At 49.6% G+C, this 13,246-nt stretch overlaps 1 protein-coding gene across 1 annotated transcript in view; it reads left to right on the top strand.

Moving 5' to 3' along the window:
* Positions 1 to 11,643: 11,643 nt before the first annotated feature.
* The window catches only part of Nos3 (nitric oxide synthase 3), a 20,923-nt gene continuing 19,320 nt past the window's right edge, over positions 11,644 to 13,246 (top strand). Inside the window, exon 1 of the mRNA XM_028774671.1 lies at positions 11,644 to 11,826. Coding sequence (XP_028630504.1) covers positions 11,663 to 11,826 — 164 coding nt within the window. The 5' untranslated portion in view covers positions 11,644 to 11,662. The remainder of the gene's footprint in view (positions 11,827 to 13,246) is intronic.

Consider the following 13,246-nt stretch of genomic DNA (forward strand, 5'->3'; position numbering starts at 1 on the left):
GGGGGGGGGGGGGGGGCGACGGGCAGACAAAGGATGAAGAAGGAAGCTGGCTGAAAAGAGGGAGGCGGGGCGCAAGAAAGGTCGCCATGAGACCACCCCAGCCAGACTCTCACCTTCACTCCAGGAGCAAAAACCTGAAAACACTAAGGCCAAACAGGGCCACTGGCCAGGAGATGACACTCTTTTTTATTTGCTAGTGGGTGGGCAGTGACTCAGGGAGGCAGCCGGTGGGAGAGAAGGAGGTGGCTCCACCAGCTGATGCTAAAAAAGTCTAGAGACTCCTGCCTGCACAGTCATCCCTCAGACCCTTTCCATCAACAGTGTCTTCCTCACACACACAGGATGCCCAGGGCCTTCTCCACCTTGTAACTTGCCCTGAGAGACATCAGTGCATCTGGGTTCTGGTCTGGCTCTTGCCTGAGTGGAGACTCCTCCTTTCCAAGCCTGGGGACCTGGGGACTGAAAGTGAGAAAGAGTGAGAGTGAGCCCTTCTAAACAAGGAAAGACAAGTCCCAAAAGGAGGGGACTCCTCATCTGTCTGGCCAGCAGTCCTTACCACAGGGAGCCATTTGCTGAGGAAGCCTTTTGATCTTGTTATCCCAGAGGGAAAATACAAGGTCACCGAGGCCCTTTGTCATGCCAGTAAGAGGGGAAACTAGATACAGAGTAACTCTCCTAAGAGCTGCTTGCTTCCTCAGACTAAAGAAAGCCAAGTGTATGTATTCTCTCTCTCTCTCTCTCTCTCTCTCTCTATCTCTCTCTCTCTCTCTCTATCTCTATCTCTATCTCTATCTCTCTCTATCTCTCTATCTCTATGTCTGTCTCCTACACACACAACCACTACCACCACCAGCAGCAACAGCACCACCAAACAACACATAGAAAAAGGTATGTGTCAAAGCCATTTGTAGAGTCTAACTTCCTGGGAAGCTCAGGAAGGTTCCTGGAGGCAGGTCTACAGACAAGTCCTCCCCGAGGCATCATTTCTGGGATTCTGGTATCAGACATTAAGAGGGCACCTTATATAGAAGTCCCCCTGGTCTATCTTGCCCAAACTTCCCACTTCCAGATACAGACAAACCCAATACCCAGAGCAACCACACTCTGCCCCACCCCCACAACAGGCCCCAAGGGTCATTCCTGGGAAGAGCTCTCCCCCACGCTGCCTGTGACTGAGGGAAGGGAGAAGCTGTATTTATAGTGAGACACATGTAGGCTCCACTGAGCTCCCAGAGAGAGAGAGAGAGTTTAAGGAGAAAAGTCTGCAGAGAACATCCTACCCACCCCACTCTGTTCCTGCTCAGCCTGGGGGAGAGGAGGACCTCCAGGAGAATAGAAGAAATGGAAGCTACCCTTGCTGGAGTCCCCCAAGGACCAGGCCAGCAGAGATACACAGCCAAAACCAGACCCTGGAGAGTCAGTGACACTCACGGGACTGGCAAGCAGTTCCAGTCAAGCAGGCTGGAACTGACAGACAGCTGATGGAGGATGAATGCTTTGGAAACCCCAGGGGAGGAAGAACAGCAACAGCATTCCCCCCCCATTTCAACAGCAAATGAATTTGGGGGAGTTATAGGGAACTTTTTCTGTACACCTGGGTTTTCAGAATAGTGGTGGTGTTGGATATGAACTGGAGGAGACAAGCAAGGGGCAATATCCCCACTCCCACCCTAGGAACACGTACTTAGGGCCCATTGAAAGGTAGAAAAGTGAGAGGGAAATGGGGGAGGCTAATCAACAGGCAGGGGGCACACTTCAAGCCTATACAGAGAAGCCAGAGCTCCCTGGTTCTGTCATGCTCCAGCCCATCCTAAGGTCTTTTCCTACTGACCTGATACTTACTCTTAAAGGCATACTCTCCTGACTCTGTGGCACAAAAAATGGGTAAAGTGCTGGAGGCCACTATTCAGGAGACTGTCTTCCAATTCTACTGCTACCAGTCATGCCAGTGAATATTTCCTGGGCACCTCCTATGTTCTATGCCTTGTGCCAGATGCTGGGGGGTTGGGGAACAGGAGGGCTAAGCCAGTCTCCCTCCTCCAGGGATTCACAGTCTAGTGGTGTCTGAGAGAGGTGGTGGGCAGACTGAACTGTAATCGGTAATGAGTGCTGTGGGATCACGAGGTGCAGGTTCATTTCTACTGGAGGAGAGTGAGGAGGGGAAGAGGCTTTGGAGCAGATCCTTGAAAGCTGAAGTGGGCAGGAAAGAAGTGTTGCCGGTGGAAAGGACATGTATGGAGACTGGATCAGAGGATCAAATCTAGGGACTAAACAAGTATGGAGGTGAAACTGTCTGTAGCGTTCTAAGGTTGCTCTTTAGTCTGTACCCACCAAAAGATCTGTAGTAGCATCTAAAATGCATACACTTACATAGCCAATAAAGGTTGGTTGAATTAATGAAACATGTAGGACAGTTTGAAGAAACTAAGGTAGATACAATGAAGTTTTACCAACTGCGGCTGCCTCATGGCCAGCCTCAAACCAATGCTAGCATTTGTTTTGCTTATGGACCTACAGGTTCAGCCAGGAGCAGATGACTGCTTCACACACTTATGACCAGGACCAGAAGGCAACCATGTTTGATTGTTTGATTGTTTGATGGCAGAGGCTGGCTGTCATCAGGACCTCAGATCAAGCTGAGGTCAGATATCCCATGAAGCCTTTCTACGTGGCTACCTGACTCCCTCACAGCATAGCTTCTGGGTTTCGAGGACAAATGTCTCAAAAAGAAAAAAAAAAAAAAAAAAAAGATCCAGCCAGAACTGAATGAGCTGTAATGACAAACTTTCGAAAGTCACAACAACTCCTGCCATCGGCATGGCCCATCGGCACGGAGCCATGACCCCAATTCTCAATGAAAGAATGTCACTGCCATGTAGGGAGGAAGGCAGATGCAATGGGACATATTGGCATGACCACCTTGGAAAAACATACTGCCAAGTGAAGCTACACAATAGTGCAATGGAGAGACTTAGGGCAGGTCGGAAGTGTTGCTAAGGAGCCAGTTTGTTGTGTAACGTTAGAAGCATCACTAAACCTCACTTTCCTTACCTGTAAAGTGAGACTAAACAAGCTGGTCTCTGGGACCCTTTCCAATTCTGGCAGTGAGTGATTGATTGATTCTTCACACCGTATAGTCCCGGATGGCTTTAAACTTATAACCATCCTGAGATCCCCCACTCCCAAATCACCTTTCGTTTCTCTTGGTAACCACCTCACTGCACCTATGGCCTCTGTTTCCTTGTCCTGTGTGACCTTGAAGCCAGTGGCTACTCCACAGATAACATCATGAACCATTTGACATAGTTGTTTCAGATTCAAAGTAAATATAGAGGGCTGGAGAGATGGCTCAGTGGTTAAGAGCACTGACTGCTCTTCCAGATATCCTGAGTTCAATTCCCAGCAACCACTTGGTGGCTCACAACTATCTGTAGTGGAACCCAATGCCCTCTTCTGGTATGTCTGAAGACAGCTACAATGTACTCATATAAATAAAATAAGTCTTTTTTTTTTTTAAGTAAATATAAGAGGGGAAAAAGGAAGATGAGAAGCCTCTAAGATTCATCAGTCCCCCACACCTGCTAGGGGGTATCACTGTGGGACCTGTAACAAGTAAACACAGGAGATAGCTCATCTAACAAGGGAACAGATGTCATTAAGGAATTTGGTGAATCAGACTACTTATACATGAAAAGCTCAAAGCCGAGAGTGCTCTGTATGGGTGGGCAGCCAGGAGGGCTTCCTGGGAAAGCTGGGCTCTGTCAGTTGGTAAGGATTCTCCCGGGCACACAGAAAGATGGTTAGCATAAACCTACATAAAGCCAGATGCCATTGGGACTCAGGTGTGGGTCTTCTCTCCAATTTACTCTTGTTCCAAATGAGAAAGAGACGCTGATAGTACGCTTCCTCTGGCTGAGAACCTGTCAGCCATCTGTCCTTTTAAATTAGAGACTGAGGCTACCCACACAGAAAAGGGGCTCCAAGAGGGCTCCAGAACTCAGTGGGCTGTAGAGCTAAAGCTAGAGTGACCACGTGAAGGTGGTTGACTGGGCCAAGGGTGTATGGGATCTCTCATGATCAAGAGGCTGGACATTTGCCTGGAGACTGCACTTGAATGTATTCCTTCCAGAAAATAGGTTAATTTTTGTTGTCTGCTTTGGCCTGGTAATTTGTTTGAGAGATTTGCTGCTTGGTTTGGTTTGGTTGTTTTTTTGAGTTTGGTCTCACTGTTTAGCCCACTCTAGCCTCCTCCTGCCTCAGCCTCCTAAGCGCTTGGCATTATGGGTGTACATCAAGTGCGGGGCTTTTAAATCCCCTCAGAGTTTGACAAACATATGCTACTTTGACATTGACTTTGGATTTATATTGAAATGACCTTAAAGGACTGAAAAATAAGGAATGCACCGTGCACGAACTGCCCTGCCAGGGGAACTGTCAAGTCTCTGAGCCTTCTTGGCAGTGCAGAGCCCCAGCTTGACTGGAACTCTGCCTCTGTCCAAGGTGCTGAAAGCCCTTCCTGCCAGGCTCTGCAGGAAGCCAGAAGGGCAACCCAGGTAACCAAGATGAGGGCCCTCTTCTGGACACTGTGAACTCAACAGCTTTCCCAAGCTATTGAAAATCGTTCTGGAACTATACAATGGCTCCACCAGGCAGCCAATGACACAGTAAGACCTGGTTTTCCTTGAGCGCTGAAAAGCCCAGGTCTCATGTACCCGGGCTGTCCTATCTCTCATCCACCGCAGCCAACACCACAGAACAATGTGCCTCTGCCCTGGATTTTATACATGAAATTCTCTGGATTCCACTAGGGGCTGGGAGCTGACGCTTTAAGAAACATCAGAGCAAGAAGTAAGCATTTTCTTATTCTAGGTGTCAGGAACACAAAATAGCAAAAACTTCCTGGAGATTATACAAGTTAGAAATGGAGCTGGGGCTCCTGGACCTGAGTCAAGCAATTCAACTACTGTAATAGGGTAGGTTGTGGCTTATACAAAACATATATCACGAGCTACAAAAGCTAGGGAATTCAAGGGAAGGAGATGGGAGGTGAGAACAGGAATATGAGCCACAGAGATGGCCATGTTGGAGGTGTCTGACATTAGACAAGATTCAGAGCCAGGTTGGGGTGAGAGGAGCATAAGAGTGAGAAGACTAACCCACCCCAGCTCTGTGCTCTGAAGAGAACTACGCTTTCTCCATGGATCTCTAAGCATCAAATACTAACAACCACAGAAGAGATTTAAGATCCAATTTTGATAACCTCTGACCCTGTCACCCCCTGGCTTACAATTACCTATCACTTCCCAAAATATCATTACATTCATTTACTTATCAGTGTGTGGATTTGCACATTAGAGCCCACATGTAGAGCTTAGAGAACAATCTGCAGGAATCCTTCGTTTTACCATGTGGATTCCAGGAATCAGACTCAGGTCACCAGGCTTGTGCAGCAAGCACCTTCACCTGCTGAGTCATCTTACCAGTCCACTCATAACTTCCCATGTGTATATCATATTATGCAAGTCGCCTGTTGAAACATGTCTGCAGTCCATCCCCTGACCTTGAAGAGTTACAGTCAGTTAGGAAAAAAAAGATGTTCATACACAAAAAGAATACTGTGAGAGCCAAAATACAAATGCCCTGTGACAAGAGAGGTCACATAGTCCCCATCTGGTGGGTCTGAAACTGGAGTCAGAACTCCATCTCTTTTCTTTTGGAAATCACCAGTGAGCACAGCCAGTGCTATGGGAAGGTGACAGCAGAAACCCAGCACAGTGTGGAGTTAAGTCTTCTCATCCTGAGAGCCCAGGGCACTCCACCTTCTGAATCCAGGAAACATAATCCCATTTATTTCAGATTCCTCTAGAAAAGGGGACAGAGCCATCTGGGTTTAGGAAACCCATGCTCAGCAGCAAACACATCAGGACTGCATAACTGGGGGAGTCTACTTGGAAGGACAGAATGAAAACCTCACAGTACCTTGTCTCTCAGCCACCCATGAAGTGAGCAGTTTTGTTATGTTATATCACATCTGCGATTTGCTGTCTGGCCACCAGCATAGAGCAACCCAACCAATTAATAGTGGACTGGAACCTTCAATACCGTGTGCCAAAATACACCTTTCCCTAAAATCTGAAAGACAGCAACTTTAGGATGATCAGAATTCCTTCATGTCTGTGGTCACAATGCCCCTGCCTTCACACCTGCAGAGCCTCTAAGTAATGCTCCTCTCTCCTTAGTGTGGAGAGAGGGTTCAACCCCTCCCTTGGGCACCCAGGAAGCCTAGAACACACCCCACCTCCCAGCTGATCTCCAGGGCTGGTTGCTACGGAATTTCCATGCTTGGCATACTTGATGCTTAAAACTTTGGTTCCCAAGGGACCCAGCACCACAGCAACCACACCAGGAAACTGGGCCAGCCTGAGGGGCTGAGAGAAAGAGAGTAAGGGAGAAAGTGCAGAGTTGTTGAACAGGTCCCTGACAGCTGTTTGTCTGGCTCAGGTTTGGGTGCATCCCAGAGCCTTGCACTGGCAAGTGATAGCGTTCCATGCAGGGTCTCCAAGGCCTGAAACAGAGATCCTGACTGTCATCACTCAGGAGATCTCAGCCTGGCCCTAAACACTCATTCTCACACCAGGTACCAAAAATGAAGAGCATGTTCAGGTTCCATGAACAGTAAAACATTCATATCCTCAGCAATGGTTTTTGATCCAAATAAGTTTTGAAGAGCTCAAGGATATACTCACTGGTCGTGGTCACATATATGTGCTTGCTTATGTATTACAGCCTCTCTCTCTCTCACCCACACACATGCATATACACACATATACATACATACACTTATATACACGCATAAATATACACAAACATACAAGCATACACACATACATATATACTTTTGTACACACATACACTTTTGTCTTTCACCACCACCACCAAATATTTTTTTTCTAAGATCCTGGTTCCTAGCGTAGAATCTTAGCTGGGACTGGTGGCACATACCTGTAACCATAGCACTCTGGAAACTGAGGCAGAAAGATCTCAAGTTCAAGGCCAGCCTGTGCTGTAGCTAACCTGTAGCTACAAAGTAAAGCCCTGTCCCCAAAAAGAAAGGAAAGGAGCAAGTTCTTCGGGCAATGATTGGGCCATGATGGTGGAGCCCTTCTAAACATAAGTATTATCTCTATAAAACAGACCCCAGGAGCTCCCAAGCTAGTGGCTACTGCCAGGATAGGTACAGAGGATTCCTAGAGACTCTGTGTCACAAGACTTTGCCATGAGACTGAGAGTCAGTAGACAGATATGGTTCCAGAGAATATTGGGTAAGAACAAGAAACTCACCAAGCTCTGCCCTAAGGAGCCTACCAGTAGGATAGGGATAGCTCCGAGGGTTTATTCCCTGGCTCCCTGGGCTGCAGAAACTGCCTTCTCTTTCAGGAGTCATGGTATCTGATGCTCCACACTGCTAGCTGCAGCATATACATGGCTCCCTGTGCTTCTGGCTTGATAGGCTCTGTGAGGGTTTGTGCAAGAAAGAGGGCAAGGAGAGGTTTATTCTCAGAGGGACCCCTGCTCCCTTCCCCTGGGAATGGGTTGCAGATAGAGTCACCAGCAGGAGCTTTGGCCTAGTGAGTCACTTCAGAAGGCTATCTTAGACACACCATTAAATCAGAGACCCAAGGCTGGTCTGTCGCTGGTTGTTTGAAGTCCAACCCCAAGTCTTACTAGCACAGATCATTTCTCTTTGGCTCTCTGCTTCCCTCATGTGGCTATCTCAGGAATCGCAAAGGCAGCTAGAGGGCGCCCAAGGCCAACAACGCAGCCCTTTACAGACCAGCAAAAACCCCTTCCTTGCCTGCAGTCAGCACCTGCATCTCGTTGGCTTTCACCCCAAAGTGGTCCTTAAAGCCCAGCTCCACCTTGAAATCTCGAAACAGAGCAGACCTCCCCCACACATGGCATGAGTTACATCCTGAGTATGAGAGAGGCCTCCAGGCTGGCAGACCCTCCTCCCTTCCCTTCTTTTCCCTCTGCTCCCCACCCAGTCCTTGCCAGCAAGCAGGAAGGAAGTTGCTCATAGTGAGGAGGGTGGGGCACTTCCAGCTCACACTGAACAACTTAGGGTTGGGCTAGAAGTAGTCAAAGTCTTCTGCTCCTGCCACCGCCATCCTCCTCACCCCCTAGAGCCCCTCCACCACCCACCATCCTTCTTATCCCCTAGAAACCCCTCCTCACATACCCTGTGCCTGGGCCTTCTTTTCCCAACATAGACACCCCAAGATCAGAGCAATCATTCCCCTCCAAGACTTGCACAAACATCTGGTCTGAGCTAAGATGCAAGTGGGGGGGGGGGGCACACAGGAAGTACAGGAGGCACCAGAGTCCCAGCCCTCCCAGGAAGGGACCCGTATTCATCCATAAAAGCAGTCACCCTGTCTACCAGGACCAATGATGATGGAGGTCTGGGTTAACCTTCCCACTGTCACTGCCCTCAACAGAGATGGAGGAGCTGGGCTCCTAACCAGCCCATCGGGAAAGCTTCATCCAGTCTGAGACCCTGCAACTTAAACCTGGGGTTTCCTTTCAAGGAGATACACCCCTATAATCTTCAAAATTCTCAGATATTACTCTTTAAAGTGCAGTTATTAAATAAATACAATAGAATTGCCCATATAAGCAAACAGTCACTAAGATGTAAAGCATTAGGTACCTCAGAGTTGCAGGCAAATGGCAGACACAACCTCTGATGGCCAGGGAGAGAGGAACAAGCCCCATCCTAGAGATGGAAGAGTCAGGTTCTGCCTTTGACTTTTGGGGATGTATTTTTCTTTTTCTCCAACCTGGTATGTTCTGTCTCAAACAAAGACTATCTAGACATCTACTCCTATGGATACTCTTAAACCTGTCTCTCCACCCAGCCGTGTTACCCCTTCCACACCGATGCTGAGTGCTTCTCCCATTGGCTTCCAAAACACAGCCCTGGGTGCCTGGTAGCTACACACATTTGCAGCAAAACTGAAATTGGAAACACTTATTCTGCAGAGGGGAGTCCAAACCCAGCAGAGATCCCAAGAAACAGAAGGGACTCTCACACAGAGCAAGCTGTCCACAACCCGAGGCTAGAGAGATGACTCAGTAGTGTAAAGTGCTTGTTATAGAGAATCCAGGATCAGTTCTCAGCACCTACATAGTAGGTCACAACCAGATCTAGATGATCCAAGGCCCTCTTCTGGCCTTCCTCTAGGTACTGCACATATGTGGTGCACAAACATATATGTGCAGACACTCTTATACATGAAATATAAACAAACAAAACCTACAATTCTAAGAAAAGAGATGCTCCCAGGGCCTGGGTCAGGATAACAAAGAACCCTAAGGAGCATGTGGAAGAGAGGTGCTACAGAAGGCAGAAGCCCCCTGGGGCTGTATAATGGTCAGGATTTCTAGGGAGCAGATGTCAGGGCGTTGGAAGTTTAAGAGAATTACTGCGATGCCTGAGAGACCAGGAACAGTAGCAACAGAGGCAGAGGAAGGCTCTCGAACAAGATACAAGTCTGACATATAGGAAAGTCAGAGCAGTTGAGAAAGCCTCAGACAGAGTTCACAGCAGCTCAGCCTGCCCATCAGGGAACCCAGAATGAATCGACATACCTTCTTAGGCTTCTGTCCAAAGCCTCTGGGGTAACACAGAGCCTTGGACTGAACACCAGGCAGATTCCACAGGCAACACATCTAGATGTCAGCCCCCTTTCTTGCAGCAAGAGGTACCTGCTTTCTAAGAGGCAGATGGGATGGCATCTCCAAGGCCATGGCTGGCCCAGGAAAAGTTGGGAAGACTTTCTCTGGTCTGAGAGGAAAAGCAAGGAAGAGAGATAGTATAAACAGAGGCCTGGAGGCACAAAAGCCTGGAAGTATTTGAGAAAGCCAACTTATCTTGGGAGCAATAAACTGGGGAGAGCAGATAGGCCAGCATGTTAGAAGGCCTTGGCCTTCCCTGGCTCTATATGAAAGGCTTCAAGTGAAGGCGAAGGATGAGACAGACCTTGAGAAGAACCTAGCATGGTAGAGAAGATCTGGTGGGAGACCTAGGGGTTGGAGATCTGTATCTAGGCTGTGGCCAATGGTACATCCAAAGGTGTCAGTATATGATTCTGGTTAGAATCTTGACACTGAGGCCAGTCATAGCCTCCTTAATAGAAAGAGTTCTCGGTTGTCAAAGAGTCAAAGTTATAGCTGGATATTATAGCCAGGTGGAGCTGGTCTTTCCAAAGTTCTGTGAAGATGAAATGTCTAAGAAGTAGGGGCTAGATCCCATCTCCTGCCTCTCTGAGGATGCAAGTCAGTAGGGATAGGCAGCTGTCTCAAGGCCAGGGACATGAAAGAAAACTGGTGTGAGTAAGAGTCACCTGCTGACCTTCTGTACCCAGCCCCCACCAGTCACCCCTGGAGACCAGGGCACTCACATCCAAGGGCGGCTTCTCCCTATTTGTGAGGCCCCTCTATCTCTACCTGCCCTGCCCCAAACTAGTGGACCCCACCTTCTTAGTGACCCCAAAGATCAGCACAGCCCATTCCTTCCGGCTATTCCTGCCAGCCCCCCTCCCAGACCCACCCCAGTCTTATCCTCCTCTGTTTTTCAAGAGTCCAGCCAACATAAATCCACATGTTTGTTTGTCTGCCTGTCTGCCTCTCCCAGTCTCTGCCTCTCCCTGTCTCTAAGCTTCTGGGGGTTTTGTTTTGTTTTGTTTCTCATAGTTTCTTTTTTGGGGGGCCTCTGAGGTCTCAAACTCACAAGGTTCCAGCTCCTTTACACCCAAATATCTAGCTCCTGGCTTTCTGGCAGCTATAGATAGTACAGAACTACAAACTCCAACATGCATGTCTGCCTAAGGTGCCCAAAATGTACTGGTATGTGTCTCCCTGCATTCTGGGAATTGTAGTTTGCCTAGCCCACACTCAGTGTCCACTCCCCCTGCCCCCAATCTCTCCCCTGTGAGCCATCTGCCTCTGTCCTGGTGGCTAGGTCTCTCCACTGACCTGCTGCCCCAGGGAAACATGCGTCACTTGACAGGATTGGGGGTGGAGGCCCTGGATGGCAGCTTCCTGCCCTTTTGTATCCCCCATTTGAGTCATGGGGTGTGGGGGTTTCAGGAAATTGAGATGAGAATGGGAAAGATACCCTAATACCAGGCACAAGGACAAAATGTCACTGCATCCTTGCTAAACCTGTGTCCCCAAGCTCCCAAAGGACTCTGAGATAGGAGCAAGAGGGCCATGATGAACCTGGAGATCTCTGCGGTCACAGGAATATGACAATCCATTGCTCTGATACTGTGGCCTAACACCACCAAAGCATCTTTCCCACCCTCTAGTGGACAACCCACCACTCCCCAGGCCTCTAACGGACACCTGGGCTCCCACTTATCAGCTCTAGTGCTCATGGCGGAACCCAGGCGTCCGGCCCCCCACCCTCTGTGTCAACGGGCATGAAGCCGAGGTTTTAGAGCCTCCCTGCCGGCCTTGTTCCTGTCCCATTGTGTGTGGGACAGGGGCGGGGCGAGGGCCAGCATCTGAGAGCCCCCCTCCCACTACCCCCCTCCCTGCTTCCTAAGGAAAAGGCCAGGACTCTGCTGAGCAGTCAGCAGAGTTGAGGTGAGCTGGCATGGGCAACTTGAAGAGTGTGGGTCAGGAGCCTGGGCCACCCTGTGGCCTAGGGCTCGGACTGGGCCTAGGACTATGTGGCAAGCAGGGCTCAGCCTCTTCAGCACCGGAGCCTAGCCAGGCACCAGCACTCCCGTCCCCATCCCGACCAGCACCAGACCACAGGTGAGGGGCATGTGGCTATGAGCAGGTAAGATCTGTAAGTAAAGGGGTCATATGGAAGACTGAGGCCTGGCTCTGGGAAGAGCCAGAAGGACCAGGCTACCGATGCCAAAAGCTCCCAGTGTGAACAGAACAGAATGAGGCTGCACGGCTGAGGAGAGGCCAGGAACAAGGCCATGAGGTACTAGGTAAGAGGAAACAAGAGGCCCTACTACAGAATTGAGACAGAGTGTTGCTCCATGTCGAGAATTGTTTGACATCAGACAAGTTACTAGACCTCCCCGAGCCTCTGTGTGGATAAAATGTGGACTCAGCAGTACTCACCTCTTGGGTCTGTAAGTTTTCTAGTTCATGGGAAGCCTCTACAAACAGTAGTAATGACTACTTAACTGCAGAAGACAGGGGCAGGGGAGGGACACCCTAGGTGTGGTGTTTCACAGAACCAGGAGAGAGCTGGGGCCTGAGATCCAAAGTCTTGGTGTGGGGGCTTAGGCAAAGCTGCTGGGTGCCTTTCCTGCTTAAGGGCTCCCTCTTCACAGCCCTGAACTGCAAGTAGACCTCCAGTCCTAGCCCTCAAAAACTCTGCCCTGGGCCTGAGGTCGCTGAAGAGAAGAAAATGAAACATTCCAGTGAGGTGTCAGGCTAAGGGGTCCTGCCAAGCCTGAGGGTCCGGTGCTGCTGCTCAGGGACACCAGGGCCCCAAGTCCCTCCCTTCCTCCTGCACAGGCAGGCGGTTCTGGGAGGAAGTGATAAGGCCTCAGGCTTCCCTTCACACTAGGGCTGCTATCAAGAGGGGTGTGAGTGGGAGCAAAATCAGAGCAGAGGAATCCCTGCAGGGGGCTTCCCTCAGCTCAGGCCCCTAGAGCAGGGCCAGTGCCTACTCCATTTCCAGTTGATCCAGCCTTAGGAGGAGGGCAGTACCACTTACACATCCAGGCGTGCACAAATGACGCATCCAGCAAGAGAGTGTACAAGACAGTGAAAGCCGTGCTGTGAGCCACTATCTAGTTTCCCAGTGCCCAGCCACCCCTGAGCATTCTCTAGGCTTGGAGTGTTGGCCCAAAATCTGATCCTTAAGATAGGATAACACCAAGAATGGGGGACTAGGAGCGAGTATAGTGACGTATGACTATAATCCAAGCAGTTGAGAAGTGGAGGCAGGAGGATTTGAGCCATCCTAAGCTAGGAACCCCCAGCACACACAGAGAGAGGTTATTTCACTCATTGTTCAGAAACCCAACCAGCTATGAGTATGGGACAAGTACCTGCTGTGCTGGGGCCCTCATGTGCCATCTCAAGTGTGGTAAGGGCATCCCGAGGTGAGTACCCAGACAAGCAAGGAGACCACAGAGCATGCTCTCTCTCTCTCTTGCTTTCTCTCTCTCTCTCTCTCTCTCTCTCTCTCTCCTCTCTCTCCTCTCTC

Source organism: Grammomys surdaster, unplaced genomic scaffold (genome assembly GCF_004785775.1).
Source record: "Grammomys surdaster isolate TR1022 unplaced genomic scaffold, NIH_TR_1.0 242, whole genome shotgun sequence".
NCBI lineage: Eukaryota > Metazoa > Chordata > Mammalia > Rodentia > Muridae > Grammomys > Grammomys surdaster.